The 27116-nt window shown below is 39.5% G+C and overlaps 3 protein-coding genes across 3 annotated transcripts in view; 1 reads left to right on the top strand and 2 right to left on the bottom strand.

Annotated features, from left to right (window-relative positions):
* Positions 1-27116, top strand: part of LOC123849976 (olfactory receptor 1L8-like) — a 254310-nt gene that overhangs the window by 149020 nt on the left and 78174 nt on the right. The window lies entirely within an intron of this gene.
* LOC123841636 (olfactory receptor 1J4-like) lies at positions 10790-11731 on the bottom strand. The gene has a single exon (XM_045871191.2). The coding sequence runs from the start codon at positions 11729-11731 to the stop codon at positions 10790-10792; it is 942 nt and encodes a 313-aa protein (XP_045727147.2).
* Positions 22741-23682, bottom strand: LOC123841722 (olfactory receptor 1J2). Its single transcript, XM_045871250.2, has one exon. The coding sequence runs from the start codon at positions 23680-23682 to the stop codon at positions 22741-22743; it is 942 nt and encodes a 313-aa protein (XP_045727206.2).

Genomic DNA, 27116 nt, shown 5'->3' with positions numbered 1-27116 from the left:
AGTGTGATTGATGTGAGTCAGTCCATTTCAGTTTAACCCAATGCTTGGATAAGATCCAGTTTCTATACTTGGCAAAGCTAATGGCCTCAGACCATGATTATTACTCTGAGAGGCTCAGACTCTTTTCTTTCTGGTATCTCTACCTCTTTTACCACCAACTGCAACCAAGTCCAGACTCAAGAGCTTAGCAAATAGCAGGAAGTACAGTGATATAATTCATTGTTTTCATTTAATCATGTCACCTTTACAGTCAGAATTAGAAACAAAGGAACATTTATTCCACTTTTTGCTTTTCTTGCTCAAAGGTAATTAACCTTCAGGAATCGAATTATTTACTAGAAGTGTACAGCCCATCAACAGTTCCATTGATTCCAAAGGAAAAATTTACAAAAACAAATTAATATTCTCAGAATTCTTCTGATATTCTGGGCAAATAAACTAATACAACCTAAAACAATTGACTTTTGGGAAAATGATAGGTCCTTTGGTCTCCACTTTATTATGACAGATGGTCTAACACTATGGTTAGTGGTCCAAGCTGTGGGAGGGTGTCAGAGCCGCCTGGGGCATTTCCTATACTTCTCAAAATTGAATCCCCACTATATCTATATACTTAAAACCGCTACATGAGACTCATTTATTTGTCTCCAAGGAGAGTATTTAGGTTACATAGCGTAAAGGGAAAAATTTAGTTTGTACTCAGAAAATTTTGACTCACCTTCTCTATCAAACATTGTAATATGGCTTCGAATAATTCATTTAACCTCTCAAACTTTAGTTTCCCCCTCTGTGAAGAAGGGTAAATGATGTCATAGGCTGTTGTGGGTCTCCTTCTAACCATCAGAAAAATGTCCAGGCTCTTTCTTATCATGACATAATTAGCCCTTCTTGAGTCTGTCTCCATCTTTCTGTCCAGTGACACTTCCCCGTCATGCTCCCCCCACCTCCCCCGCCCCGTCTCACCTATGAAACTGCTCACGGTCGTCAGCTCACGCATCCTGCCTGCGTGACTTTGGTAGTTAGCTCTTTCATCTTCCTAGATATTTCCTCCCCCTCTCCACCTGGCAAGAGCTCGGGTGTCAACATTGGACAGTACTTTACATTCTCCTTTTGGAATTCATTGCTTTACCCTCTGTGCTCCCACAACCCTGTATTCTGGTCTTGCTGGAACACTTGACATACTGCCTTATAATTAGTTGCTCATCCCTATTAGATGGTGTGTCCCTCAGTGCCAGGGACTCATTTTTCTTCATTTTGTTTCTTCTTGTGTATGTACTTCGTATGTACTGTTGAATAAGATAGTGGATGCATGGGCAGTAAAATGGCTTCTTAAGCTATGATGAAATTGTATGATGTTATCATTTAGCTACCAGCATTGCCTTTTACACTATAAGTAAATTACAGTTAATGGAAAAGGTGTGTGAAGATCTTAGGTTGCCTGACATGCATTCTTTTTTTTTTTTAGCATGCATTCTAATACATTGAGGGTATTCAAAATTGTGAAAAATTTAAAAAGTATTGTGAATGTTGAATTAGTAAGTCTAATTGGTTGCGTATCTTCACAAGCACTGAATGTGTGGTTTATATTTTACATTTGAATTAAATATTGTTGGGTTTTAATTTAAAAATGCAGAGAAAATTGATGCTTGGAATTCAGATTTAATAGGAACATATCTTCTCATAGGTCTGAATCCGTTCCTTAGGTGCCCCTTCTGAGTGTTGAGGAATGTTCCCCCAAATCTCTTGCTTTTCCATATTTGAAAACAGTCAGTCTGACCTGACATGCTCCATCCACATGTCAAGTCCCTTTCAGGAATATATAGAGGTTTCAGGAATGTAGTTTCAGGTACTAGAGGGTTAAATTCATAACCCAGTGAAATAGTCCTCTGGATCAAAGCTACCCTGCCACTCCACCCTTTAAGGACTAATGGATATTAAGCCATCTTATACAACTCAATTTTATGAATGAGTAAACAGAATCTCAAAGAGCTGCTGTAATCTGTCCAAGTTCAGCACCACAACTGATACCAAAAACAAGACTCCTGAAACAATTTCCAAAGGACCATTCTGCTTCTCTTGACTGACAGGGAAGGGGGAAAGCATGGCCAGTGACTTACGCTCAGTCCTGAGTTGGGCCCAAAAGAGTGTCTCATTTTTTCACGTTAAGGTAGAGATTTGACTCATCTGCTCTGGGTTCTCACTTGTCAAGAGTAGAGAAACCATATTTGATGACCAGATGAAAAGACAGCATCTTCCTCTATATTTAAGGCATAAGGGACTCCTGGGACATGGAACCCTCATCTACTCCAAGGATGGAGAAATGAGAGCAGGCCATCCTAGATCCTGAGTCAGCCAAACTGACTAGAAACCCAGAAAAAAAGAAGCTATCTACCTGCAGTTTCTGGAGCAATACCCAGAGCTCCCTGCTGGAAGTTGCAGAGACATCTGGGAACACCAGTATTCCCAGATGAAGTATTCACTGTGGGAAACACCTTCGTCTGTTGCCAAGTCCTCAAACTCTAAATGAACTGCTCTGTGACTTTGGGAAGTTCACTTATCCTCTCTGGACTTTGATTTTCTCAGGTAAGTAAGTCAGAAAACAATGTTCTCTCACAATAGAAATCTTCGAGTTCTATTTTTAACTTTTTAGAGAACCTCCATAGCAATTGTACTACTATATATTTACCCAAAGGATACAAAAACGCTAAACCAAAGGGTACATACACCCTAATGTTTATAGCAGCATTATCTACAAAATCCAAATTATGGATGCAGCCCAAGTATCTGTCCACTGATGAATGGATAAAGAAGATGTTGTACATACACACACACACACACACACACACAGTGGTATATTACTCAGCCATAAACAAGAATGAAATCTTGCCATTTGCAAAAACAAGGATGAAGCTAGAGAGTAGTCAGAGAGAGACAAATATCACCTGATTTCACTCATATGTGGAATTTAAGAAGCAAAACAAACAAGCAAAGGGAAAAAAAGAGGCAAACGAAGTAACAGACTCTTAACTGTAGGGAATATACTGATCTTTTCCAGAGGGGAGGTGGTTAGGGGGATGGGTCAAATAGTTGATGGGGACTAAGTAGTCCACTTGTTGTGATAAGCACCAAGTGTTGTTTGAAAGTGTTGAATCACTATGTTGTATGCTAACTAACTGAAATTTAAATAATAACAGAAAAATAAGAGCTGAACAAATAAAAAGGTCAATTTCATTCAGGCTAATTTCTATAAGGAGAACAACAAATATCTGAAAATTAAAATGTCTCACTTGAGTGGTTTTGCTTTGATTTTTATAGGGAAGGCAGAAAAGTTATAGATGGAGTGATTTAGTGTTGAGGTTTCAATCTGGGAAATTCTCAGTTGGCTAGCTGAACATTAAATGCTTCTCTATGTTTCTAGCTATTTTAAAGGAACAGAAAGTTCTAATCTTAGTTAATCATGTGAAATTATGTGTGTGTGTGTGTGTGTGTGTAGAAAAAAAATCTTAGAGTTCCCATTTTTGCCATCCTAAGTGTATCAAGTGGTAGCTCATTGTGCTTTTATTTCACATTTCCCCAATCCTTAATGATGCTGAGCATATTTTCTTATGCTTATTGGCCCATTCTTGTATCTTCTTTTTATGAAGAGTCTGCCCATTTTTATTGGGTTAATTGTCTTTTGATAATGATTTGTAGGAATTTTAATTCTGATTTATAGTAGATATGCTTTCTCATTTTTCCTTTAGTTTAAGACTTAAAAAACCCCAAATTTTATCAAGATGTTTAACCATCCTTAATTTCCATACATCTTGCAGCATTTCCTAAAAATGTTTATCCTTTAAGGTGCCTCAGCTGGTTAAGTGGCTGACTCTGGATTTCGGTTCAGGTCATGATCTCAGGGTCCTGGGATCCAGCCCTGCATCAGGCTCCCCACTCAGCAGGGAGTCTGCTTGAGGATTCTCTCCCCAACACTCACACATGCTCTCTCTCTAAAATAAATAAATAAATAAATCTTTTTTTTTAACATTTTACTCTTTTTTATTATTATGTTCAGTTAGCCATCATTAGTTTTTGATGTAGTGTTCAACGAGTCCTTAAAAAATGTTTATCTTTTAAGTGTTTCTTTTTTTTATTATGTTCAGTTAGCCACTGTATAGTACATCATTAATTTTTTATTTTTTTTATTTTTTAAAAATTTTATTATGTTATGTTAGTCACCATACAATACATCATTAGTTTTTGATGTAGTGATCCACGATCCATTGTTTTCATATAACACCCAGTGCTCCACGCAGTACGTGCCCTCCTTAATACCCATCACAGGGCTAACCAATCCCCCCTCCCCCCTCCCCTCTAAAACCCTGTTTGTTTCTCAGGTCCATAGTCTCTCATGGTTCATCTCTCCTTCCAATTCCCCCTGCCCATTTTTCCCTTCCTTCTCCTAATGTCCTCCATGCTATTCCTTATGTTCCACAAATAAGTGAAACCATATAATTGACTTTCTCTGCTTGACTTATTTCACTTAGCATAATCTCCTCCAGTCCCATCCACGTTGATGTAAAAGTTGGGTATTCATCTTTTCTGATGGCTGAGTAATATTCCATTGTATATATGGACCACATCTTCTTTATCCATTCATCTGTTGAAGGGCATCTCGGCTCTTTCCACAGTTTGGCTATTGCGGACATTGCTGCTATGAACATTGGGGTGCATATGGCCCTTCTTTTCACTACATCTGTGTCTTTGGGGTAAATACCCAGGAGTGCAATTGCTGGGTCATAGGGTAGCTCTATTTTTAAATTTTTGAGGCACCTCCACACTCTTTTCCAAAGTGGCTGTACCAACTTGCATTCCCACCAACAGTGTAAGAGGGTTCCCCTTTCTCCACAACCTCTCCAACATTTGTTGTTTCTTGCCCTGTCCATTTTTGCCATTCTAACTGGTGTAAGGTGGTATCTCAGTGTGGTTTTGATTTGGATTTCCCTGATGGCTAATGAAGATGAACATTTTTTCATGTGTCTGTTAGCCATTTGTATGTCTTCTTCAGAGAAGTGTCTGTTCATGTCTTCTGCCCACTTTTTGACTTGATTATTTGTTTTTTGGGTGTTAAGTTTGAGAAGTTCCTTATAGATCTTGGATACCAGCCCTTTATCTGTAGTGTCATTTGCAAATATCTTCTCCCATTCTGTGGGTTGCCTCTTTGTTTTGTTGACTGTTTCCTTTGCTGTGTAGAAGCTTTTTATCTTGATGAAGTCCCAAAAGTTCATTTTTGCTTTTGTTTCACTAGCTTTTGGAGATGTATCTTGAAAGAAGTTGCTCTGGCTAATGTCAAAGAGGTTACTGCCTATGTTCTCCTCTAGGATTTGGATGGATTCCTGTCTCACATTGAGGTCTTTCATCCACTTTGAGTTTATCTTTGTGTATGGTGTTAGAGAATGGTCGAGTTTCATTCTTCTGCATGTGGCTGTCCCATTTTCCCAGCACCATTTATTGAAGAGACTGTCTTTTTTCCATTGCATGTTTTTTCCTGCTTTGTCAAAGATTATTTGACCATAGAGTTGAGAGTCCATATCTGGGTTCTCTATTCTGTTCCATTGGTCTGTATGTCTGTTTTTGTGCCAGTACCATGCTGTCTTGGTGATCACAGCTTTGTAATATAGCTTGAAATCGGGCAAGGTGATGCCCCCAGCTTTGTTTTTCTTTTTCAACATCTCCTTGGCAATTCGGAGTCTTTTCTGATTCCATACAAATTTTAGGATTGTTTGTTCCAGCACTTTGAAAAATGTCATTGGAGTTTTGATCGGGATGGCATTGAAGGTATAGATTGCTCTGGGTAGCATAGACATTTTAACAATGTTTATTCTTCCGGTCCATGAGCATGGAATATTTTTCCATCTTTTTGTGTCTTCTTCAATTTCTTTCATGAGTGTTCTATAGTTCCTAGAGTATAGACCCTTGACCTCTTTGGTTAGGTTTATTCTGAGGTATCTTATGGGTTTTGGTGCTATTGTAAATGGAATTGTTTCTCTAATTTCTCTTTCTACAGTTGCGTTGTTAGTGTATAAGAAAGCAACTGATTTCTGTGCATTGATTTTGTATCCTGCCACATGACTGAATTGCTGGATGAGTTCTAGTAATTTGGGGGTGGAGTGTTTTGGGTTTTCCACATAAAGTATCATGTTGTTTGCGAAAAGAGAGAGTTTGACCAGTTGAAATAGGGTCCCCTACTCCTCCGCCATCTTCCCCCTCCCATCATTAGTTTTTGATGTAGTGTTTCCTTCACAAATTTCAGTGAGGCAAACCTTCTGAAGCTTTATATAGATATATAAATTACCTTTATTTAGATATATAAGAATATTTGTAATATGTTTCTACATTTGAATGGCAACTTTGCTGGATATAAATTATTGATTTTAAAGCTGTATTCCTTTTATGCATTAAAAATATTTCAAATGAAAGGAGGGAAATTAGAGGGGGAGATAACCATGAGAGACTATGGACTCTGGGAAACAAACTGAGGGTTTTAGAGGGAAGGAGGGTGGGAGATAGGTAGCTTGGTGATGGGTATTAAGGAGGGCACGTATTGCATGGAGCACTGGGTGTTATACACAAACAATGAATCATGGAACACTACATCAAAAACTAATGATGTAATGTATGGTGATTAACATAACATAATAAAAAAATAAAAATATTTCATTGCTTTTTTACATCCAGTGTAGCTATTAAGAAGTCTGATATGAGTATGATTCCTGCAGGCAAACTTCCCTTTCTCTCAGAATTTTTGACTTTGAAATTCTTAAAATTTATTAAACCTATGAATGTGTGAGCTTTTCATTTTCTTTCCTCTTTATCACTCTCTAGACCTTTGAATCGGAAGTCATTAATATTTAACTCCGACTAATTTGTCTCCATTATTTTTCTAAATATTTCTTCTCCAATTTTATTTTTTGTTCTTCTGAGATTCATATAATTTTTTTCATTAGTCCTTCTTTTATTTTGCTTAGGGGATAAATTGCATTGTTTGATTATTTTTTATTGTGCTAAAATACACGTAAAATTTGCATAAAATTTACCATTTTAACCATTTTAATGTGTACAACTCAGTAGCATTAAGTATATTCACAGTGGTGTGCGACCATCACCTCTATCTAGGCTTCCCCTTTAAGCTCAAGAACAATATCACTTGTATTCAATGTTTACTGGAGGTTCTAGCTAGGGCAGTCAAGCAAAAAATAAAATAAAATAAAAGGCATCTAGATTGGAAAGGAAGGAGCAAAACTGTATTTTCTGATGATTTTGTATATACAATTGATCCTTGAACAACTCAACTTTGAGCTGCATGGGTCCACTTATATGTGGATTTTTTTTTTCATAAATATAGGACAGTATGTAAATGTATTTTCTCTTCCTTATGATTTTCTTAATAATATTTTATTCTCTCTAGCTTAGTTTGTTGTAAGAATACAGTATATGTAGTTTAAAATCAGCTTGTCATTACCTAGCTGTCTTCTTTGCAGAAATTGACAAGCTGATTTTAAACTATGCATGGAAATTCAAGGGATCCCAACTAAAAAAAAACAATGTCAAAGAAATAGAACAAAGTGTCAGGATCCATATGTCCTGATTTCAAATCTTACTACAAAACTACAGTAATCAAGATATTATGATATAGGCCTGAAGATAGATATAGACCAATGGAACAGAGCTGAAAATCCAGAAGTAATCCCTCAAATTTATATCCAGCTGAATTTTTATAAGATGCCAAGACAGATCAGTAGGGGAAAGAATTATCTTTTAAATAAATGGCTCTGGGAACACTGAATATCTACATGCAAAAGAATGAAATTGAACCTTTTGGTGTGTGTTAATTACACAAAATTAACTCAAAATAGACTGTTAAGATATTGAAAAAGCAAGCCACATAATGAAAAAGTCCTCAATCCATATATTTAACAAAGGACTCATACCTAGAATATATAAAGAATTTTTACAAATTAATGTTAAAAAGCAGACTACCCAATAAAACAGCAGTAAAGGATTGGGAGCAGGTCCTTTACAAGAGAAAATACCTAAATGATCAGTAAGCATAGGCAAAAGAGATAAACTACATGAGTTATCAGAGAAGGCAAATAAAAACCACAACACATGATTTCTACAAACCCATAAGCATGTGTACATTGGAGAAGATGGACAGTATATGTGTTGTTGAGCAAGTGGACCACACTTTTTCATTTATTACAGGGATGAATGTAATGGTACAAGCACTTTATCTAACTTTCTGATATTATCTATTAATGCTGAAAATATGCATACACTATGACCCATTCTCCAGTATATACACAGTCCCAAACTGGAAACAACCCAAATGTCAATCAAAACTAGAATGAATGAGGGTCACCTGGGTGGCTCAGTCACTTAAGCGTCCAGCTTTTGATTTCAGATCAGGTCATGATCTTGAGTTGTGGATTGAACCCCACATCGGGCTCTGCACTGAACATGGAGCCTCCTTTAGAGTCTCTCTTCTGAAGATATTTGCAAATGACATATCAGATAAAGGGCTAGTATCCAAAATCTATAAAGAACTTACCAAACTCAACACCCAAAGAACAAATAATCCAATCAAGAAATGGGCAGAAGACATGAACAGACATTTCTGCAAAGAAGACATCCAAATGGCCAAGAGACACATGAAAAAGTGTTCCACATCACTTGGCATCAGGGAAATCCAAATCAAAACCTCGATGAGATACCACCTCACACCAGTCAGAATGGCTAAAATTAACAAGTCAGGAAAGGACAGATGTTGGTGAGGGGCAGAGAATGGGAAACCCTCCTACACTGTTGGTGGGAATGCAAGCTGGTGCAGCCACTCTGGAAAACAGTGTGGAGGTTCCTCAAAAAGTCGAAAATAGAGCTACCCCACGACCCAGCAATTGCACTACTGGGTATTTACCCCAAAGATACAAATGTAGTGATCCGAAGGGGCACATGCACCCCAATGTTTATAGCAGCAATGTCCACAATAGCCAAACTATGGAAAGAGCCTAGATGTGTCCATCAACAGATGAATGGATAAAGAAGATGTCATACACACACACACACACACACACACACACACACACACTGGAATATTATGCAGCCATCAAAAATGACATCTTGCCATTTGCAACGATGTGGATAGAACTAAAGGGTATTATGCTAAGCAAAATAAGTCAATCAGAGAAAGACAAGTATCATATGATCTCACTGATATGAGGAATTTGAGAAACAAGACAGAGGATCATAGACGAAGGGCGGGAAAAATGAAACAAGACGAAACCAGAGAGGGAGACAAACCATAATAACAGCCTCTTAATCTCAGGAAACAAACTGAGGGTTGCTGGAGTGGAGGGAGGTGGGAGGAATGAGGTGGCTGGGTGATGGACATTGGGGAGGGTATGTGCTATGGTGAGCGCTGTGAATTGTGTAAGACTGCTGAATCACAGATCTGTACCCCCGAAACAAATAATACATTATATGTTAAAAGAAAAAACACCAAAACAAAAAGATTCTCTCCTCCTTCTGCCCTACCCCGCTCACACATACTCTGTCTCTAAATTAAAAAACAAAACAAAACTAGAATAGATGAATAAATTAAGATGTATAGACACATTTGAAAACTATAAAGCCTTGAGAATGATTTAACCATAAGTATACTGAATAAAAATGGAATACGAAAGAGTATTTATTGTATGCTATATATAAGGATCAAAAATGTCCAGACTGGTCAGTGGTGTGGCAGACCAGGATAGTGGTGATAAAGTAATCTGGTTAAACAGATGGCTTTAAATCTCATGTCTAAGATTAAGTCTTAGGGCAGCTACTTACTTGATTTCTCTGGGCTTGCTAAATATGGAAAATATTAGTATCCTTATAAGAGGCTTGTATTGAGGATTAAATAAAATATGCAGTTAAATGGTTAATTAATACCAGCTGTGATAGACACCATTCAATACATAAAGCAGTTTGGTAACTTCTGAATTCTTCATGTATGAAATTAACAAAATTTGGTGGTATTAAGAAAAGTCATATAAATATGTGTTGATATCAGTACCAGATAAAGAGAGTTATTGAAGAAAAAGAGGGAGATAAGAAAACTTCTTAAAGCTCAGGGAAGTGGGCTCAAAAGTCTCACAGACTTGCAGTGAACATCACAGGACGGCTTGGGATTTCTCTGCAGAAACAGTAATACACAGAATTCAGAGAACAAGTAGGGACAAAAACCAATCAGGTGAAGAAAAACACGAGAAGAAATGTAAAATGAGACAAGGTCAAGAATGGTGTCAGCAGTAAGAGCTGTCCAAGTCACAACTTTTCCCCCCAAGTTTTTTTTTGTGTGTGTGCTTACAGGCATTTAATAAGAGAATAGAATTTCGCTCATATCTTTGCTTTAGTTACAATTGTAGAACAAAAATTTAGTGTAATATCCGTTCACTGTAATAAATGCTAATTGGCAGTTTTTCTCTAAGCAAAGTGTACAATTTCTTTTTTTTAAAATTTTATTATGTTATGTTAGTCCCCCCAAGTTTTTATTTAAATTCCAGTTAGTTAACAGACAGTCTAATATTATTTTTAGGTATAGAATTTAGTGATTCCTCACTCACACACAACGCCTGGTACTCATCACAACGCGTGTACTCCTTAATACCCATCACCCATTTAACCCATCCTCTTGCCCTCCCAAGTCACAACTTTTAAAGGAAACATGTTTATAGCCCAATGAGTGCCCATGACAGCAGGGTTAAATTAATCACACCAAGGGGGAGTCTTTGGCTCTAAAAATTTTCTGAAGAGCATGTTTCATATCCTTATTCCTCAGGCTGTAGATGAAGGGATTCAGCATAGGGGTGACCACCATGTACATCACAGAAGCAATTATATTCTTGTTTTTGGAGTTGCCTGATGAAGGGAAAAAGTAAACACCGGCAATTGTCCCATAGTATAAAAACACCACAAAGAGGTGGGAGCCACATGTAGACAAGGCTTTGGAGATTCTTTTGAAGGAGGGGACCTTCAGAATGATGCCTGCCATGCGGATATATGAGGCCAAGATACCACTCAATGGCAGGATGAAGATGAATCCTCCTTCAGTGAGGATAAGCAGCTCATTGAGGGAGGTGTCTGAGCAGGAGGACTTGAGCACAACAGCAAGATCACAAAAGAAGTGGGGGATGATAGTCCCGGCACAGAAGGACAACTGGTCCACGAGGAGGGTGTGCAACAGAGCTTGGACACAAGAGAAAAACCAGGATCCAGCCACTAGGATAATACAAAGCCTGTCCTTCATGATGGTGGTGTAGTGAAGAGGGTGACAGACAGCCAAATACCTGTCATAGGCCATCATTGTGAGAAGAAGATTGTCAAGGCAACTAAAAAATATAAAGAAATACACCTGTGAAATGCACCCCACATAGGGGATGGATTTTTGCTGAGTCTGCATGTTCATCAACGTCTTTGGAACTGTGACAGATGAAAGGGAAATGTCAGAGAAGGCCAAGTGGCTGAGGAAGAAGTACATGGGGATGTGGAGGCAAGAATCTAGCCTGATGAGCAGGATGATGAGCAGGTTCCCCAGCACTGTGGTCAGGTACATGCCCAAGAACAGGGCGAAGAACACACCCTGCTGCTCTGGCCGGATAGGGAGCCCCAGGAGGAGGAACTCGGACATGCTGCTCTGGTTCTTCAGACTCATGCTGTGCTTTTGCATGCTGGGGATAAAGAAGGGTTGGGAATAAAAGGGAAGAATGATAGGGATACAGTCCATACTGTAAATTTCTGAAAAGACAATGCATTTTAAACTACATTCCTATTAATTTCTCACACCTGTGGATGCATGCATCTTCACTCTATCCCAGTCTGGTTCTGGGAAAACATTACAACCAAAAGCAGCCAACAAGATCTCATTGCACAGAAGCAAGAGGATGTTCACTCTTTCATTTGACCATTATTTATTGAACATTGAGACTGAACCTGGCTCTCTACTAAGGACTGAGAATGCAGCAGCAAACAAGAAAAGCAGGGTCCCTTCCTTCTATGGGTATATTTTTTATGCACTTACTGGGATAATTCATGACACTGAGATAGAGTCAAAGCATAACAGTTCACTGTGGCAGAAATAGTAGATGACCCTTGGCAAATTGGTATCAGTTGTTTCTGCTATAAAGTGACATGCAATGTCAGTGCTGAGGTGGCATTGTTGGAATATTGTCACATTCCTCTTGTGAATATATATATCCATACATATAAGAGGGGATACATATACACACATACATATGCACAGAGATAGCGATATTTGTATACATAAGTATATTCCATCTCTATATTCCATCTATGCATATACATATACTTAGATGGAATATATATAAACATACACATGGAATGTACATATACATACACACATATATGCAATATACAGGTAACCCTTAAATGACATGGGGGTTGGGGCACCAACTCTGCACACAGTTGAAAATCTACATATTCCTTTTGACTCCTCCAAAACTTAACTACTAATAGCCTACTGTTGACCAGAAACCTTACCAATAACATAAACAGTTGATTAACACATACTTTGTATATGTATTATATACTATATTCTTACAATACAGTAATCTAGAAAAAAATGTTATCAAAAGACCGTAGGAAGAGAAAGCACACTTACTGTATGTTCTGTATTTGTCGGAAGAAACCCATGTATAAGTGGACTTGTGCAGTTCAAACCCATGTTGTTCAAGGGTCAACTGTAATGTATGTATGCATATATACATATATGCATATATATATATTGAACTATAGTCTTGTATATATAATTGCCATTTTCTGTAGGCTAAAATGATCAAATAGTGGTCACTTCATGGAGTTCATCTTAATACTGTGTGATCAGTGCCCAGGCTTTTAACATGGAACTCTCCCATTTCATTGCTTGTAAATGCCAGACACACTGTTATTTTAGGTTTGCAAGGACACTGAAGTTGTCCGAAGTTTTCTTAGTGCCCTGTCTAGATATTTCCTTTCATATTTATATATTTTCCAACTGACAAAAAGCTCTCACATACATTAACTTCTGTTCAAGCCATAAATACTTATTGAGGGCCTGTAAGCTTCCATTTTATAGATATGTAAACTGAGGCCAAAGAATTGAGTGATTTTCCCAAGGTCCTGCCACCATTTGGTGGGGTTTCTGTGCTCTAACTTCACTGGGCATGACAACTAACATTTCTTTGCCTGGTATGTTAGGTGAACATGCAAGGGTTACAAAACTCTGAGCCACTCAGTCACACTTAGGTATATGAAAATGATAACAGAACTTTTTTAGAAAACAGTCTCTTGGGGCACTGGTTATCTCCATTTATTTTACCCCAGAAGGAGGTCACTGAAAGAACTATTTGAGGTTATGAGTGCAAATCAGAAGCCTCCAAACACACGTACAAACACCACACATGCACACACACACACGCATGCATACACACACTGCTGATTTGAGGATTTCAGGCACCAGTGTTTGAGTCCCAATGTAAGGGAAAGAGAGCCAGTATTTGTTTCATTTCATAAATACTGATATACATACAAGTCATTTATAACACATAATATGCAATAATGTATCACCCACAAATATACTCACAATGCACCATTAACACACAAGTATAACCTACCTGGTAAAATACACAACTCACATACAACATATCAATAACTCATCATATACATACACATCACCAAAAACACACAAGGCCACACACAATTTCAAAATCTCACAAGAAACATCCACCAAGAACACACATGCACACTTAATCACTCACTACAAGCAGCACACGCAGTCCCATTACTGAAAAGCATGCTTTGGCCCCTTCCCACTGAGAAGGTGTCATCATGGGTCGGGTAAGCCTGTTCGGTCACAGGCATGGTCATCAAACCACCATCTCCAACCCATGCACATGGTAACATACACATGGTAACAGAAACACAGACAAAAGGAAACAATATACATTCCTGCTCTTACATAAAAGTGTGTCACCCACAGACGAGCTCACACACACACTAGCACACCCACTGAGAAAAGGTTTGAGCCCTCTCTGATCTCAGTTCCTTGATAAGTTTGGACATCTTTTCCCCCAGTGGTGGAGCTCTCATTGCTCAGCTGTGATGCCCCCCACCCCAGTGAGGGAAATGCCCCCATCAAAACAACAGAGGCAGGGCGCCTGGGTGGCTCAGATGGTTAAGCGTCTGCCTTCGGCTCAGGTCATGATCCCAGGGTCCTGGGATCGAGTCCCACATCGGGCTCCCGGCTCAGCGGGGAGCCTGCTTCTCCCTCTGACCCTCTCCCCTCTCATGCTGTTTCTCTCTCGCTCGCTCTCTAAAAAATAAATAAATAAAAATGTTTAAAAAAAAAAACAGAGGCAAATATTTAAGATCACAGACATGAATCAGAAGTCCTTAATCACATGTTGGAGCTGACAACTTGGTCTGCATGCACTAAAACAAAGCCCAGTTTGGGTTTAACTGAGGAAAAGAATCAGGCTGAGTGAGATACGTAGTACACACACATGCAACTATCAAACAACATGTACACAAACATACACAATACATGCAGACAACACACACTCACAAACACAGAGATACTCATACACAAACCCATGAGCACATGGGCAGATCCATTGCCAAGGCAGATTTCCAGCTCCTTCTTTTTTTTTTTTTAATTTAAGTTCAGTTAGTCAACATATAGTACTTCTCAAACTCAGCACACAAAAAACAAATAATCCAGTCAAGAGATGGGCAGAAGACATGAACAGACATTTCTCCAAAGAAGACATACAAATGGTCAACAGATATATGAAAAAATGCTCCACATCATTAGCCATCAGGGAAATACAAATCAAAACCACAATGAGATACCACCTCACACCTGTCAGAATGGCTAAAATTAACAAGACAGGAAACAACAAAAGTTGGTGAGGATGCAGAGAAAGGGGAATCCTTTTATGCTGTTGGTGGGATTTCCAGCTCCTTCTGACCTGTGATCATCATCAGTGAGTTCAGACACTTCTTCCAGACTTGCCAAATTCTCAGCTTCTCTTCATAGTAAGGGAGGAGCTTTTGTGGGTTAATTGGCCAATTTCTTACTGCCATTTGGAGAACACTGTGACCAGGAACCAGAGGGGACTGGAGTCACAGGAGACAGTGTCCCTAAAGCCAGGATGTCTTAGACTTCTTTCTTCTTGGGCATAGTTCCAAGCTCAAACTTTTTTGGGGCATGATTCCAGTTGGGATTCAATTTTTTTAAATTTATTTTTTTAATGATTTCATGCTTGGAAAAAAGTTGTAAGGATGATTGAATGACTTCCTGTATGCCCTTCACCCACACTTTACAAAGGCTAACATTTTGGCATGTTTGTGCACGTGCATGTGTGTGTGTGTGTGCATGCGCGCGCGTGTGTATTAAATATTCGGGCTATAGGTCTTTCATATACATGTCACAGCGCGTATTATCAAGAGGCACATGCTTTGGTTCAGAGGTCAGGGGCTCATGACGCTTCACATAAGAAGAGAATTTAAGAGAAAGAATGAGCCACAAAGGACTCCTGGGAAAGCTGGCTGGGTATAAGCCACAAGTTGGCTTGGGCAAAGCAGAGGGAATGGGTTTGGGACTTTGTAGTAGTTGAGGGGTGGTAATGGGGGAAAATTTCTGCCAGAGAAACAGATCATGTGTTGTGCTTCTTGAGAAACTTTGCCCGTGTTGTTTAGCAGCATGCAGCAATAGGTACCCTTATGAGAACAAATGCCCTTTTGGCTGGCCAGCAGATAATCTAAGGCTAGGCGATTATTAGCAACCACAGCTGCCAGGGAGCATTGTCTCTCATTTAGGGCTTCCAGGGCTGTGGCAGTTTGAATCATATATATGGAAATTATTCTGGGCATTTCCTGATTGGCATTAATTATTTTATTATGTTGTGTAATATTGTGGCCTCCAAGGCAGCACCAGTAACCCCCATGGTGGTCAGCAGAATGAGGGCGGGTGACAAGAATATAACATACGTGGTGGTAAGAATAAGATTGGTGAGCTTTGTTTAGGAGCAGGAGCCACAAATGCAGATAGTACAAGTCAAATTATGAGGAGAAGCCTGTGTTAGAGGAATAAATTAGTGCAGGAGTGAGGGATATGGGGGAGGAAGAGAATAACCTTCATGGGCTAGAATCTTAGACATTTGGCATGGGCAGCCAAGAACTAATAAGTTGCCAGTAAGCATTTTGGTTAGGACATAATATGGGGATATTCTAGATAGTTGGAATTAATATTTTAAAGGGAAGACCAGGAGAAAATCCGAGGCTTAGGTTCAGAGATATGGCCCACCCAGATAGATGGATAGGGGCTGGGTTGTGTTATTTGAAGATTTTTTAAATATCATTTGGATAGACTACAGTGTGGCCGGTCAGATGAGAGGGTACCATATGGCATACCAACAATTTGTATCCTTTAAAACATGGCTGTTCACTCAGTAAGGCTTACATAAAAATTATTTTGTAATGCATCCTTCAGTGCTGGTTGTATATCAGAGATGGGGCCTAGAAGTGCAGACATTTGGGAAAGGAGCAGAAAGTACAAGGGTGGAAGGAGAGGGGAGAGTAGCTTGTGATGGTTGAGGTTGGATTGGGAAAGAAGAGATACCAGGAGCAGGAGGGGGCTTAGGGGGTGAAGGGAGCCTTGGATAGGAGACATATGAGGGACTTGAGATCATGGAAATTTCCACCTGGATCAGTCCATTGGGTAGATCAAGGTCACCATTACGGATAAGTCCAGCTGTGGGTCTGATGTCATCATCAGGAATGAGTCCAACCATGGATCTGATGTCATCTGGTGGCCCATCAGGCCATCATGGTGTTGGTTGAAGGTGAGGTCACTGGGTTTACAATAGTCTTGGGCTGACTTTAGGACTTTGAGACATAAAGCCTTGTTGGTTGGGGATTCACAGGAATGTATAAATGTAGTTGGAAAATGAGGGACTCAATGAGCCAGAAAAGATGCTGCTATATTGGCATCATGTTGGAGATAAAATAATTTCAAAGGGGCTTGTTGCTTACATCCTTACATTAGGCATCCGTTGTGTTTTCAATAAATGTTCTGACATGTATTTTGAGAGATGAGATCTGGGCATAGGTAAAAAGCCTTCAGGACCACTTTTCATAATTGTTTGTGCCACAGGACACCATGGGTGTTTTCCTCATTTACCCTCAGGATCAGGGTCTTTTATGCCACAGAGTGGCAGTGGTATTTAAAGATCTGGTGAGATATCCTGACTGCTCTTAGGAATGAGGACTTCAAACACCATACAGCACTTCTGTCTCTCTGTCTTCTCTCTCTCTCTCAAAATGATGGCTCATTTATGAGCAACCACCTGGTGCATCTAGAATTACTTGAGTTATTTTATCTTCCCTTTCAGTCTGGTCATGTCATTTGAAATGTTAGGTTAATTCTTTTATTTTCATTCTATTTTGCTTTGTTCATTCCTGCTTATATAGTTATCTGAAAAGTTGAAAGATAACATGGTCAAAACTATACAAATAGGTATGCTCATCTCCACAACCATTCCCACCCACCCACTATAGCTAACCAAACTCACTAGTTTATTATTTTTAATAAACATTTTATTTTGGAATAATCTTAGATGCCTAGAAAAGCTACAAAAATAGTACAGAGATTTTCTATACTCTTTACCCAAGTTTCTCCTGTTTTAAGCATTTTACACACCCATGGTACATTCAGCAAAACTAAGACATTACCACTGGTAGATTACCACTAACTAAATTGCAAACTTTTTTTGGATTTTACCAGTTTTTCCACCAATGTCCTTTTTCTGTTCCAGGATTCAATTCAGGATGACACATTGCATTTAGACGCATCATCTTTTAAATAAGCTTTCTATATTTGAGAAAATACCCACATCTGCTGGTATCAGCTTCTCCAGTTTGTAACTAAAAGTTCTGATGGATAAGGGAAGAGTAGACTCAGAATGTCTAGGAGAGGTTCCTTGGTCATCATCTAGACAAGAGATGAGGGAGCCCACTCAAAAGATGGGGTGGGAAGTCAATTTCAAACTCATTAGTTTCTTGATTATTTGGTTTTTGGATGTTGAGTTTGAGAAGTTCTTTATAGATCTTGGATACCAGCCCTTTATCTGTAGTGTCATTTGCAAATATCTTCTCCCATTCTGTGGGTTGTCTCTTTGTTTTGTTGACTGTTTCCTTTGCTGTGCAGAAGCTTTTTATCTTGATGAAGTCCCCAAAGTTCATTTTTGCTTTTGTTTCACTAGTCTTTGGAGATGTATCTTGAAAGAAGTTGCTGTGGCCGATGTCAAAAAGGTTACTGTCTATGTTCTCCTCTAGGATTTGGATGGATTCCTGTCTCACATTGAGGTCTTTCATCCACTTTGAGTTTATCTGTGTGAATGGTGTTAGAGAATGGTCGAGTTTCATTCTTCTGCATGTGGCTGTCCCATTTTCCCAGCACCATTTATTGAAGAGACTGTCTTTTTTCCATTGCATGTTTTTTCCTGCTTTGTCAAAGATTATTTGACCATAGAGTTGAGAGTCCATATCTGGGTTCTCTATTCTGTTCCATTGGTCTGTATGTCTGTTTTTGTGCCAGTACCATGCTGTCTTGGTGATCACAGCTTTGTAATATAGCTTGAAATCGGGCAACGTGATGCCCCCAGCTTTGTTTTTCTTTTTCAACATTTCCTTGGTGATTCAGGGTCTTTTCTGATTCCATACAAATTTTAGGATTGTTTGTTCCAGCACTTTGAAAAATGTCATTGGAGTTTTGATCGGGATGGCATTGAAGGTATAGATTGCTCTGGGTAGCATAGACATTTTAACAATGTTTATTCTTCCGGTCCATGAGCATGGAATATTTTTCCATCTTTTTGTGTCTTCTTCAATTTCTTTCATGAGTGGTCTGTAGTTCCTAGAGTATAGATCATTAGTTTCTCTTTTTTTCCCAAGTTTTTATTTGAGTTCCAGCTAGTTAACATACCGTGTAGTCGTGTTAGTTTCAGATGTCAAATTAGTGATTCATCACTTACATTCAAACTCATTAGTTTCTTTTTTCTTATGTTTCAAGTTTTAATTAATTAATTATTTTTTTAGTGTTCTGTGATTCATTGTTTGCATATAACACCCAGTGCTCCATGCAATACATGCCCTCCTTAATACCCATCACCAGGCTTATCCATCCCCCCCACCCCCCTACCCTCTGAAACCCTCAGTTTGTTTCCTGTAGTCCATAGTCTCTCATGGTTCATCTCCCGCTCTGATTTCCCCCCCTTCATTTTTCCCTTCCTTCTCCTAATGTCCTCCACGCTATTCCTTATGTTCCACATATAAGTGAAACCATATGATAATTGACTTTCTCTGCTTGACTTATTTCACTTAGCATAACCCCCTCCGGTTCCATCCATGTTGATGCAAATGGTGGGTATTCATCCTTACTGGTGGCTGAGTAATAGTCCATTGTATATATGGACCACATCTTCTTTATCCATTTGTCTGTTGAAGGGCATCTCGGCTCCTTCCACAGCTTGGATATTGTGGACATTGCTGCTATGAACACTGGGGTGCATGTGGCCCTTCTTTTCACTACATCTGTATCTTTGGGGTGAATACCCAGTGGCACAATTGCTGGGTCCTAGGGTAGCTCTATTTTTAACTTTCTGAGGAACCTCCACACTGTTTTCCAAAGTGGCTGTACCAACTTGCATTCCCACCAACAGTGTAAAAGGGTTCTCCTTTCTCCACAACCTCTCCAACATTTGTTGTTTCTTGCCCTGTCCATTTTTGCCATTCTAACTGGCGTAAGGTGATATCTCAGTGTGGTTTTGATTTCAATTTCCCTGATGGCTAATGATGATGAACATTTTTTCATGTGTCTGTTAGCCATTTGTATGTCTTCTTCAGAGAAGTGTCTGTTCATGCCTTCTGCCCATTTTTTGACTTGATTATTGTTTTTTGGGTGTTGAGTTTGAGAAGTTCTTTATAGATCTTGGATGCCAGCCCTTTATCTGTAGTGTCATTTGCAAATATCTTCTCCCATTCTGTGGGTTGCCTCTTTGTTTTGTTGACTGTTTCCTTTGCTGTGCAGAAGCTTTTTGTCTTGAGGAAGTCCCAAAAGTTCATTTTTGCTTTTGTTTCACTAGCCTTTGGAGATGTATCTTGAAAGAAGTTGCTCTGGCCGATGTCAAAGAGGTTACTGCCTATGTTCTCCTCTAGGATTTTGATAGATTCCTGTGTCACATTGAGGTCTTTCATCCATTTTGAGTTTATCTTTCTGTATGGTGTAAGAGAATGGTTGTTTTGCATGTGGCTGTCCAATTTTCTCAGCACCATTAATTGAAGAGACTGTCTTTTTTCCATTGCATATTTTTTCCTGCTTTGTTGAAGATTATTTGACTGTAGAGTTGAGGGTCCATACCTGGGTTCTCTATTCTGTTCCATTGGTCTATATGTCTGTTTTTGTGCCAGTACCATGCTGTCTTGGTGATCACTGCTTTGTAATGTAGCTTGAAATCGGGCAACGTGATGCCCCCAGCTTTGTTTTTCTTTTACAACATATCCTTGGCAATTCGGGGTCTTTTCTGATTCCATACAAATTTTAGGATTGTTTGTTCCAGCACTTTGAAAAATGTCAGTGGAATTTTGATCGGTATGGCATTGAAGGTGTAGATTGTTCTGGGTAGCATAGACATTTTAACAATGTTTTAAAAAAAATTATTGTTATGTTAATGACCATACATTACATCGTTAGTTTTTGATGTAGTGTTCCATGATTCATTGTTTGTGCATAACACCCAGTGCTCCATGCAGAACGTGCCCTCTTTAAACCCATCACCATGAGCGCTGTGAAGTGTGCAAGACTGTTGAATCACAGATCTGTACCTCTGAAGCAAATAATACATTATATGTAAAAAAAAAAAAAAAAGAAGAAGAAGATAGCAGGAGGGGAAAAATGAAGGGGGGGAATCGGAGGGGGAGACGAACCATGAAAGACTATGGACTCAGAAGCTTTGCTTTTATTCTTCACTTGGGAAGGTGGGATGTCCATGGATAGTCAGTGCTGAACCTGGAGTGGCATTTGTAGGAAAGCAATGATGCTTTCTGAGAGTATGCACTATAATTTGGTTAATTTACAAAGGAGGCCAGCATGAAGCATGCTCTCATTTATGATTGTGTACGGGGGCTAAGCAGCAACAACCACACAGTGTTGGTAAAAGGGGGTTGGTGAGTCTTGATTTCCTACAGGCCCTCCATCTTTAGAGCTTTACAGGAAAATGTAACATTTTATATCATGGGCAGAGAGTAATACACTTCCTCTTACTCAAGTGACAAGCAGTTTGGATACTTTGATTTCAAAAGATCTATAAAGATGGAAGGCAAATCTGTTTAAGATACATAAGATTTACCAAAATAAGGCTTTTAAGTATCTTTGACCCTTACCTTGCACATTTTTTTTCCAGCAAGCATATAGGCATTCAGCAAAAAGTCCCTGGGGTCTTGGAGATAGAACAATTACCACCATTAGTGTCATTCTGAGGGAAACAGGAAACAGTGGGAAGAACCTGTGCTCTGCATGGGACACCCAGAGACCACTGCTCCCTGGACAGGCACCCCTCTCCTGGGCCTTAATTCCCTTAAGTGTACAGCGGGGCCACTCGGCCTTTAGCTTCCCCCACTGCTTCATCCTCCTACCATCTGGCCTATGGTAATTTCTGTCTTTCTGGGCAGGTCATACAAGTCAAGAGATGTTACAGTGGGGTTTGTTTGTTTGTTTATTTATTTAAAATCAATTACCCAGGGTATAGTACGTCATTGGTTTTTGATGTGATGTTCAATGGTTCATTGTTTGCGTATAGCACCCAGTGCTCATTGTGTCTCATGCCCTCCTTAATGCCCATTACTGAGTTACCCCATTACAATGGGGTTTAAATACTGGTGACCTTTGCAGACCTTACCCTGACTATACACATTTTGTTTGATCCATATAGGATTTTAAAACTGGAAGGCTTACATAAAAATCCAATTAGGAGCTTTTTATTAAAAATTGGAGGATTTGTTGGGGCACCTGGGTGGCTCAGTCATTAAGCATCTGCCTTTGGCTCAGGTCATGATCCCAGGGTCCTGGGATCAAGCCCCTCATCGGGCTCCCTGCTCAGTGGAGAGCCTGTTTCTCCCTCTCCCTCTCCCACTGCTTGTGTTCCCTCTTTCACTGTCTCTCTCTCTCAAATAAGTAAATAAAATCTTAAAAAAAAATTGGAGGATTTGAAAAAAAACTGATACATAAGAGAATATAGTGAAATAATATAGCTAATTCTTTAGATTCTGGGGTGGGTTAAAGCTTGAGATTATGGGCCCCAGATATAATGGTTTCCAAAAATCACAAATAAGGGATAACCAAACTGTAGATCATTGTATTATTCATGACCCCAAGTTGCAGAAATAAGTAATAAAATTAACTTAGCATTTGCTGATCAAAAGGTATTTATAAAAGAGAGCATTGTTAATAAGGGAATGAAATTCTGGACAACAAATATTTACCAAGCACATCCAACATGTCACTATTTGTCTTAGGGTGGAAACATTAAAGTTTTAAAAAATATTCAAATGGAAAATCAAACACATGAGGTCAACCAAAATGAGGTTCTGATTTAAATAAATGTCATATCACTGTGAGAAAAATGTTGCCCTACTGAAGAGTTTCCCCAGGGCCTCTTTCATGTCCGTGTTCCTAAGGCTGTAGATAAAAGGGTTCAACATGGGTGTGACCACTGTGTACATAAGAGCCACAACGATGTCCTTGTTGATGAAATTGCTTAATTTGGGGAAAAGATACTGCCCAAATATTGACCCATAATACAGAGACACTACAGACAGGTGGGAGCCACATGTGGACAATGCTTTGCCGATCCCCTTGGTGGAAGGAACTTTCAAGATGGTGGCCCCAGTGTAGCCATAAGATACCAGAATACATATGAATGGCAGGGTAATGACCACCACCCCTACTGTGAACATGACCAATTCATTGAGAAAGATGTCTGAGCAGGACAGCTTGAGCAGAGCACTAAGGTCACAGAAAAAATGAGAGATGGTGTTAGCAGCACAGAAGGATAACTGGGTGAGGAGAAGGGTGTGGGAAAGGGAGCTGGCATAGGACAGGATCCAAGATATAGCCACTAGTAAGGCACATAACTCTTCCCTCATGATGGTGGTATAATGAAGAGGGTGACATATAGCCACATAGCGGTCATATGCCATTGATGTAATAAGGAAGCTGTCCAGGTCAGTAAAAAATATAAAAAGATACATTTGTGAAATGCACCCTGCATAGGGGATGGATTTGTACTTAGCATGCATGTCCATCAACATTTTTGGGACAGTGACAGATGAGAAAGAGACATCAGTGAAGGCCAAGTGACTGAGGAAGAAGTACATGGGGGTGTGGAGGCGAGAGTCCAGCCTGATGAGCAGGATGATGAGCAGGTTCCCCAGCACTGTGGTCAGGTACATGCCCAGAAACAGGGCGAAGAACATGCCCTGCTGCTCTGGCTGGATGGGGAGCCCCAAGAGGAGGAACTCGGACACGCTGCTCTGGTTCTCCCTCCTCATGATACTCGTTCCTCTGCTGGGAATGAAGAATGGTTGAAAATATTAAGGACTCTGAAATAATCATTTTTAGCAGTCATATGAAAAATACGTATATTTTATTTTGGAAAGTGGGAAACAACCTATTTCTCATATGTTTTTTTATGTTGGCACATAAAGGAATTAGGAAAATTGTTGATGAAGGACTGTTCATGAGAGCCAGCTTTTCTTGAATTAGTGACAAACCAGAATTCTTCCATCTGTGACACTGAGGACCAGACCATGGAATATGATGTCTCACCCATGTTATTGCCCCAAGAATGCTCTGTGATGAGTATTTCAAATCATCAACCACAGCACAGCAAACTTTAGAAGATTTGACTTCAACAGTTTGAATTCAATTGTTAAATTTCAGATGGGAGGTAGATTTTTCAAATAAAAGGATACAAATAGTATTGGCTAAAGAACACTCATCGATACACATACATTTTTATTTTAATTTAGTAGATGGTTCTTTCAGTTCAGTAGAGGGTTCTTACAAAACCCTGAATTATGTTATCCATTCTCCCTACTGCAGCTGAAGAGAGATTTTTTTTTCTTAAAAACCTATATTTCTTTTTAAAAATCTAAATAACTCTCCCTGTTTGAAAACCTTCAAAGGATTCCCATTGATCTTAAGATGAAGTGTTATAACCTTAGTATGTCTTAAAGACCCTGAAAAATCTGTGTCTCTCTTGCATTTCCAACCTCTTCTCCCTTATCTCCACGTCTCTCACTCTTGCTGACTTCTCTGTTCCAACTTCCTTAGAAAGACATATTTTCATTTGACGTCACTTAGACTCCTTCCCCTTGGTGGTTGTGGGTTTCCTGGGATCCCATATCATGTTGAGAAAGCAAAGATCAGGCTGACTCCCAGCATGTATTTCATGCAAATTATTTATAGTTTATTTTCTACTGACAACATATAGAAGGTTGTGATGATACAACATTTTAAATTACATACCAAGTATATCTTTTTGAATATGCTTCCTTTCCTCCCTGTGCAACATAATAACATCCCATAATGAAAAATTAGGACTATAATCAAAATATGCCAAAAGAAGTGAGTTTTTTTTTTATTTGAGAGAGAGAATGAGAGAGAGAGAGAGCATGAGAGGGGGGAGGGTCAGAGGGAGAAGCAGACTCCCTGCCGAGCAGGGAGCCCGATGCGGGACTCGATCCTGGGACTCCAGGATCATGACCTGAGCCGAAGGCAGTTGCTTAACCAACTGAGCCACCCAGGCGCCCCAAGAAGTGAGTTTTTAGCTTGTACCCCAAGTTTTCATCTCCCTTTTGGTTATTCCTGTCATCTTCCAACACCTGCTAGTCTGTTGTGGTAAGCAGAAATAATAACCCTCAAAGACGTCCCCATCCTAGTGCCCAGAACCTAGGGATAAAAAGGTACATGACAAGGGAGAGTTAAAGTGCACATAGAATTAAGGTTGTTAATCAGCTGACTTTAAAATGAGATTATCCTGGACTATCTGGGAGGGCCCAATATAATCACAGGTATCCTTAAATGTAGAAGAGGGAAGCAGAAGAATCAGTCAGGAAGAGATTTTAAAATGTTATGCCGCTGGTGTAGGAAATGGGGAAAGGGCCATGAGCCAAGGAATGCAGGTGGCCTCTAAAAACTGGACACAAACAATACGAACCATGAGAGACGATGGACTCTGAAAAACAAGCTGAGGGTTCTAGAGGGGAGGGGGGTGGGGGGATGGGTTAGCCTGGTGATGGGTATTAAAGAGGGCACGTATTGAATGGAGCACTGGGTGTTATGCACAAACAATGAATCATGGAACACTTCATCTAAAACCAATGATGTAATGTATGGGGATTAACATAAGAATAAAAATAAAAAGGAAAAAAAAAAAACTGGACACAAACAGACAAACAGGACATGGCAAGGAAACAAATTCTCCCTTGGAGCTCTCACCAAGGTGTGCCAACATTTCAGATTTCTGACCTCCAGAACTATAGGATAATAAATGCGTGGGTTTTTGAAGCCCCTACCTTTGTGGTAATTTGTTAGAGCAGTAATAGGAAACTAATACACCAATATTGGAAAGATCTCAGGAATGTCTAAATACTCTGGTTATCTGGGTACCAGTATGCAATAAAACACACGTGTCCTTCCCAACTTTCACGTGGTATTCAACAAAATGAAGCAATTGCTTCGCAAAGCTAATTCGTACCTAAATGTAGGGACAGGAGGTTACTGTCTCATTAGAGGCATTTGCCACTAGTCACAAAGGTGACTATAAAACACCCTCTCCCACTCTAGGAAACAAACCGAGGGTTGCTGGAGGGGAGGTGGGGGCGGGGATGGGGTAACTAAGAGATGGGCATTAAGGAAGGCACTTGATGTAGTGAGCACTGGGTGTTATATGCAACTAATGAATCACTAAATTCTACCCCTGAAACTAATAATACAGTATATGTTAACTACACTGGATTTAAATAAAGCATTTTTTTTTAATTAAAAAAATAAAACACCCTTTCTCACATTCAGCAACTGGACTATGTCAGATCTAAAGCAAGTGGAAATTCCTCTGAAGACCTCTTCCCTGTATCTCTTTATCTCTTGGTTCACTTTTGTCTTTTTTATTTTCTTTTTCTTCCTGTCTGTCCCTTCACTTTATCTGTCATTTTCTCCCTCCTTCTCTCCCACTTCTCATTCTCTCTGCCTCTCTCTCTCTGTTCTTCTGTCACTCTGTGTCTCTACTCCTTCTCCGTGCCTCCCTGCCCTCTCTCATTTTAATTCTCTCTTCTCCTCCATGTCAGAATCAGCTTTCTCATTCTTCCTCTTCCATCCCCATATATAAGCCCATATGTGCTGAGAAAAATACCCATTCCATCTCAATACTGACCTTGCCTGCATTTATGATGCAATGTTTGGTAAGTAAATGTGTCCTGAGATTCTCTTTAGGGGATCTAAATATCAGCTTCCAAGGTCCTAGATATTTCTTGGGCACCAACAAGAAAAGGTCCACATTCAGACTCTCACTCCTATCTACCAGCCCCAAATCTATGAATTGAGGAGTATAACTAGCCAAGGAGAGAACCCTAGGGGGTAGGAAGCAGATGTTATAATTTCTAGTTCCAAACACCCAGCAGACTTAGATTACTGGCCCGATTTTCCCCTTGATTCCCCTAGGAAAGATATGCTGTGGCAGGTATGTTAGTGCTGGGAAACTTGGAGAATGAGCCCACAGGGAAAGGCTCTCAAGGCATCTTCAGTCTCCCTTCTGTTCTAGGCTCTGCTTTAATCACATTTCGACATAAAGTAAACTCCAGAGAGGTTAAAAAAAGAGAGAAATTACTGGATCCAACCAGATCCAAACAGAAAGCCAAATGACTGGATGGCCTCTGAGAATTTGGGTAGAACTATCTCCTACACAAAAGGTTCCTGTTGGGAG

This window comes from Mirounga angustirostris, unplaced genomic scaffold (assembly GCF_029215605.1).
Source record: "Mirounga angustirostris isolate CCGP_5_RB_7025 unplaced genomic scaffold, mMirAng1.0.hap1 SCAF_15, whole genome shotgun sequence".
Classification (NCBI taxonomy): domain Eukaryota; kingdom Metazoa; phylum Chordata; class Mammalia; order Carnivora; family Phocidae; genus Mirounga; species Mirounga angustirostris.
The sequence above is the reverse complement of the archived record's forward strand: the minus strand, read 5'-3'. Positions and strand labels throughout refer to the sequence as shown.